This window comes from Bison bison, unplaced genomic scaffold, assembly GCF_000754665.1.
Source record: "Bison bison bison isolate TAMUID 2011002044 unplaced genomic scaffold, Bison_UMD1.0 scf7180017864462, whole genome shotgun sequence".
NCBI classification, from domain to species: domain Eukaryota; kingdom Metazoa; phylum Chordata; class Mammalia; order Artiodactyla; family Bovidae; genus Bison; species Bison bison.
The window spans coordinates 2,165,748-2,171,747 of NW_011495024.1; the positions used below are offsets into that span (position 1 = coordinate 2,165,748).

Consider the following 6,000-nt stretch of genomic DNA (forward strand, 5'->3'; position numbering starts at 1 on the left):
TGTAACATAATAATTAAAATTATAACTGAGATTATTAAGTATTTACTAAAAGTGTTTCATACCTCTGTCCAGAGATCCATATGGAGATTTTCCCATGGATATTCTTTTTCCCTTGGGGCTGCTGTAAGTAGGTGAGTACTAAATGTTGCCATTTGCTTGGGAGGAAAATATTCTCCTGTGATTCAACCTGTGCTAGTAACACAACTTTTGTATCATCGTTTGAATCCATGCAGACACTGAACAAAAAGAGTAAAGGTATAGGCTGAAACATGAAATTTCTGGTATCAGTTTTTAACATGTATAGTTAAGTATAACTCTAGATATTTAAGTAAAATTTAAAAACCAGTTCTAGTATTAAACTAACTTGAAAAGTCAGGAGGTCTTTGTTTTATATCATAATCTGCTTGATTATTTTATTATACTATAACCTCAATTCATGAACTTAAAAACAGATTTGGCTCATTTGCTAGTATTAACAATTTGGGCAATAATCTTCAGGATTCAATTTGCAAAAAAAAATAATTTATTATTACTATCTATATACCCATTGCCCTTTTAGTGCAATGTTTGCTTCATACAGAAATTAATACATATACATAAATATCTAAATGCTAGTATGTATCATTGGTCTAACCTACTCTGAGGGATTACTAAGAGAATTAAGATATAATTTACATAAACTACCTAGTAACCTTTATAACATTTACAGAATGCAGATCCCTAAGTAAAATATTTTACTTAAATTTTAATAAACATTATTGTAGTTCAGTTGCTCAGCGGTGCCTGACTCTTTGCGACCCCATGGACTGCAGCTTGCCAGGCTTCCCTGTCCTTTACCATCTCCCAGAGTTTGCTCAAACTCATGTCCATTGAGTCGGTGATGCCATCCAACCATCTTGTCCTCTGTTATCCCCTTCTCCTTCTGCCTTCAATCTTCCCCAGCATCAGGGTATTTTCCAACGAGTTGGCTCTTTGCAGCACGTGGCTGAAGTACTGGAGCATCAGTTTCAGCATCAGTCCTTCCGATGAATATTCAGGACTGATTTCCTTTAGGACTAACTCGTTTGATCTCCCTGCAGTTAAAGGGACTCTCAAGAGTCTTCTCCAACACCACAGTTCAAAAGCATCAATTCTTCAGCACTCAGCCACCTTCTTTATGATCCAACTTTTACATATTTATAAAAATAGTATCATACCATTCATATTCACTCAATACAAATAAAAGACTTGTATCTATACTAGTTAACAAAGGAGCCAAGAAAAAAGGACAAGACAGCAATGAGAACCTAAGTCTATGAGATAATGGCTATTAAATATATAATCTCCATGAAAAACAGCTGCCTGTTAACAACATCATAAGATCACTGCAATCAGATAGAATACATCCATATTTAAGACTTAAGTAAGTATTTGGTCTAAGATACACTGAGAATTAACATAGTGAACTTAGAGTTTAATTACAGATTTTATATATTATTACAAAGATTATATTGTTTGAATCTACCTTCTTTTTTTTAAATAAGAGTTTTCTATTTTGTCACAATTATCTTTATAGCAGATTTCACATTAATGTCTTTTACATAAATTATTTAAATACCTAAGCTATTCATGGGGGGCAGAGTTGAGGATAATTATTACCGAAAGATAAAAGTGCCGGTGTGGGGATCAGCCCACACTTGGATGATCAGTGCTTTGGATCCCAATGAGATCATATGAACACAACCTTCTTCTATGAGCCTTTCACCAGGATTCACATATGCTGCACCTTCCAGTCTGTTGTTCTCTATGAAAAAAAGATGTTAGGATGATTAGTCAAGCATCTGACAAAAACTGAGTGGAAAAGTAATGTAAATTGAATTTTGCCACCTAAGAATTGACAGGTCTAAACAATGTACATGTGATATTACCGATGAGGTGCTATCTAATGTACATGGAGAGTTTTCTGTATTAGGTCATTTTGCTCTGCTCTTTAGATGTACAATTTATAAAAGAAAACTGTATTAACTACCCAACACATTAAATTATCTGCTAAGATTTCTTAAAAGTTCAACTTCCTAGGCTAACCCATAAAAATACCTAAGTATGCTATGCTAATAACTTGGAAATATGTCTGTGGAAAAGTAGACTCAGAGCTCCAACTGTAGATACCAGGTGACACTTCCCACCCTTCAGTCTTGACAGTGTCATTAAGGTTTTCTTCTCTATCTATAGGTCAGTGGAAGCCAAACCTCTGGCTCAGTCATTTCATTCATTCCACAGACCATAAGAATGAGCCCATTTTCCTACCACCATAAACTGCTTTTTAATGAACAAGTCCTTTCTACCTAGCAGTTTCATAGTCACAAAAGAGTGATTCAATAGGCTGTAGAAAGAACTGGAATGAAATTTATTCTCACTCTGGAGGTTGGCTGATGGGGTTACACATTTTGTGACAGGAACTAGGAGAGAGGCACTGAGGTAAGATACAGCGTAAGAAGGAGAGCTTGAACTACAAGAGAGAAAGGAGATGAAATGGAGGTGGAATGACAGGAGACAGGGAACAGGTAAGAGAAGGATGGTAAAGCGGCTACAGGGTTCTACGCCTTCCTTTTCAAGTATCAGGAGCCACCCTAACCCAGTAATGGGACCACGACAGAGGCATAAAATGGGGTTGGTGATCCCAGAGCAGTTGTGTATCTGGTGGTCCACCTGCCTCCCTCCTCATACTCCCCCTCCCACCCCACACTAAGCAAAAGTACAGAAGAAAATAGTGTTTAAGGCTGTCCGACCACTCAGGCTTTGGTACGTCAGAACCTACCATCACTCAGGCATTCCATGAAGAACGTGTGGACAGTAAGTCAGAGTATCACTGTGTTCCTAGTGCTCAACTAAAACTGCCTTCTGAAAAGTCTTAGTACACAGATAATGCTGTTGTCATACCTGTTCCATCAAAACTACTGTCCAATAAAACCAGTGACTTGTTTCTTTTCCTTGTCTTCTTTCCTTTTTCTGTGGTACTCTCAGGTTCATGGATACACTCCACATTAAACCACAGGGAAATGCTGAAACCTTCTGACAGGTGTGGCTGTCCGAGCAAAGGCAAATGGACCGGGGCTATGTGCCAAGAGGAAAGCAGCTGCTGGGGAAAACTCTCACTGTCGCCCTCTTTCTTACTCTGTGACACTCTCGCTCTTCTCAACAGCCCCATGGCCTTACTGTTGAGGATCCCGGGGCACTTTTGTGATGAAACACCATTGCTTAAATTTGGAGTATGCAGTAAAGGGAAGGTTAGATACTGTGAAGGACTCATAGTAATGTCACTTTCAACAATTTTCAGAATACCCAGAAGAAGAATTTCCTAAAGGAAGAGAAAACCAAACAAAACTTTACAGCCATGTTACAAGGTACATAATAATCTTGAAAATCAGGTTATAAACAAAAATACAAACATACACATATGTATATCAGCATTTATATTTAAATAACTTCCTACCTACTATATCATTAAAATTTTCATTTTTGTGTGTTACGATATTGGCTCAGACGGTAAAGTGTCTACCTACAATGCAGAAGACCCAGGTTCGATACCTGGGTTGGGAAGATCCTCTGGGGAAGGAAATGGCAACCCACTCCAGCACTCTTGCCTGGAAAATCCCATGGACGGTGTAGCATGGTAGGCTATAGTCCATTGGGTCGCAAAAAGTCAGACACAACTGAGCAACTTCACTTTCACTTTTCAAAATATGAAAGAGATTTCAGTCTTAAAACATATAATCTCTTGTGGTTAATTTGTTTTAGATTTAGAAGATTTTAAAAACGTTCAAACCTAAAAAGTTCTGAGCTGGTTTTAAGTATTAGAAATTAAGTACAATGATTGTATCGGGAATCATGTCTACTGTCTACCAAAGAAAGGTGTTTATTTCCAAGTGCACTACAGTTACTTCTCTCAATTATTTTTAAATGAGGGATAGAACCAGAGACCTTGAAAATTCTTTAGGTTTCTGAATGGTATTTATGGCATGACTGACTTCGTAAAATTGAGTGCTCAGTTACTTTCCACCTTATTTTACATGCCTTTTCCCTAATCAAATAAAAAATTTTCATCTTTTTTAGATTTATTTATAATTACAAGTTTCTGGTTAAACTGAAACACAGAATGTACAAAAGAGATGAGAGGAAACAAGTATTTAATTAAAGGGAAAAGCAACGACTAAGGAGACTAGTAAAAAAAAATAGAAAAGATTAAGCCAGTACAATGTCCTACCCATTCATAAAATAACATCTAATGTCGATTACTATGATAAATGAACTCAGAAAAAATAGAACAGAAACATCCCATAAATATATAGTCAGTCCTCAATTGTCTGCACTAGTGGTTTTTGACCTCATGTTCCACAGAGCTCCTTCAGAATCTATAAGGCTCAAGTAGGGTGGTGAAACAGGCAGGGCTCAAGGAACATTCTCCAATCCTACTTCAAAGAAAGTAGCTCCAAGGCTTTCTGTTTTAATGCTTAAGCTTTGAGTCAAGATTTCATTATAAAATGGGCTTCTCGGCAAAGAAGAGTCTAAAAATCACTAAGTTGCACCAACAGACAAGTGACAGAAGATAAATGAAGAGTGAATAATAATTTTCTAAAAAACATGATAACCTTCAAAATGGTTATCATTACTCATAATTATCTTTAGTAATTAAAATTATTCAGCATTTCTTAAGCACATAGACTTGGGGTGGAATCAGGTAAAGGGATTATGACCCCAATGATGTATCTAGCTTGCCAAAACAGAAGTGAAATAGTTAAAATTGTATAATAATAAAATTGAGAATTTTGTATGGCAAAACCACTACAATATTGTAAAGTAATTAGCCTCCGATTAAAATAAATAAATTTTTTAAAAAAACTCTGCAGGGAAAGACCCGATATTAACAGCAAAAAAAATTAAATTAAATTAAAAAAAATTGAGAATTTCACACAATAACATGGAGTTGACTGTATAACAGTTACCACATCAAAAGAGGGAGCTTAGTGATTTCTAAAAAAAAAAAAATTCTATTAGGCATCAGTGAAAAAATGTCAAATTATAGCATATTTACTGTACAAGGAGATTTCTCCAGAAATATTCTCAAAAGAAGGGTTAGCTCTTCTGAACATGTTCTTGAACTCATCAAAGATACCAAAAGATCCACCAGTACTCTCTGGCATGCTAAATTAAAGAAAGAGAGAGGGGAAAAATTAAAGCCAATATACAATAATTAAAGGAACTGAAAAAACAATTTCACTGAAAGAGATTAAATATCAATACTATTGTCACATCTTAAATGGATTATAATTAATCTAATAATCCAAATATTTGCTGAAGAAATAGCAATATCACTAAATGAAAACCAACTAACCAGCTGACAAAAAAACAGTAAAACCACTTTTCTGAAAGAGTGGTTAGCTCAAAGTAAAATAAGGTTATTTAAAGAAGCATAAATTAATACAGTATTTCTTAAATAAGCTGACGCTGTTAGGTACTGTAAAAGAGTCTGCTACCTTCTCATGTTGAAAATGTTTAATTTATAACTATAACTTTCTAAAGAGAAAATTAGATGCTATAAACAAAAGTAGAAATATTAAAAATTATGAAAACATTTAAATATCACTAAAGATTAGTTTGCTGGGCATACACACGGAGGAAACCAGAAGGGAAAGAGACACGTGTACCCCAATGTTCATCGCAGCACTGTTTATAATAGCCAGGACATGGAAGCAATCTAGATGTCCATCAGCAGATGAATGGATAAGAAAGCTGTGGTACATACACACAATGGAGTATTACTCAGCCATTAAAAAGAATACATTTGAATCAGTTCTAATGAGGTGGATGAAACTGGAGCCTATTATACAGAGTGAAGTAAGCCAGAAGGAAAAACACCATTACAGTATACTAACACATATATATGGAATTTAGAAAGATGATAACAGTAACCCTGTGTACGAGACAGCAAAAGAGACACTGATGTATGGAACAGTCTTATGG

General features: G+C 35.5%; 1 protein-coding gene across 6 annotated transcripts in view; it reads right to left on the reverse strand.

Annotated features, from left to right (window-relative positions):
* Positions 1 to 6,000, reverse strand: part of LYST (lysosomal trafficking regulator) — a 179,313-nt gene that overhangs the window by 109,014 nt on the left and 64,299 nt on the right. For all 6 annotated transcript variants that reach the window (XM_010860102.1, XM_010860104.1, XM_010860103.1 and 3 more), the window contains 4 exons: positions 5,072 to 5,181; positions 2,920 to 3,337; positions 1,639 to 1,783; positions 63 to 236 (listed from right to left, as the gene is read on the reverse strand). In XM_010860102.1, the coding sequence (XP_010858404.1) occupies positions 63 to 236; positions 1,639 to 1,783; positions 2,920 to 3,337; positions 5,072 to 5,181 (847 nt within the window). The remainder of the gene's footprint in view (positions 1 to 62; positions 237 to 1,638; positions 1,784 to 2,919; positions 3,338 to 5,071; positions 5,182 to 6,000) is intronic.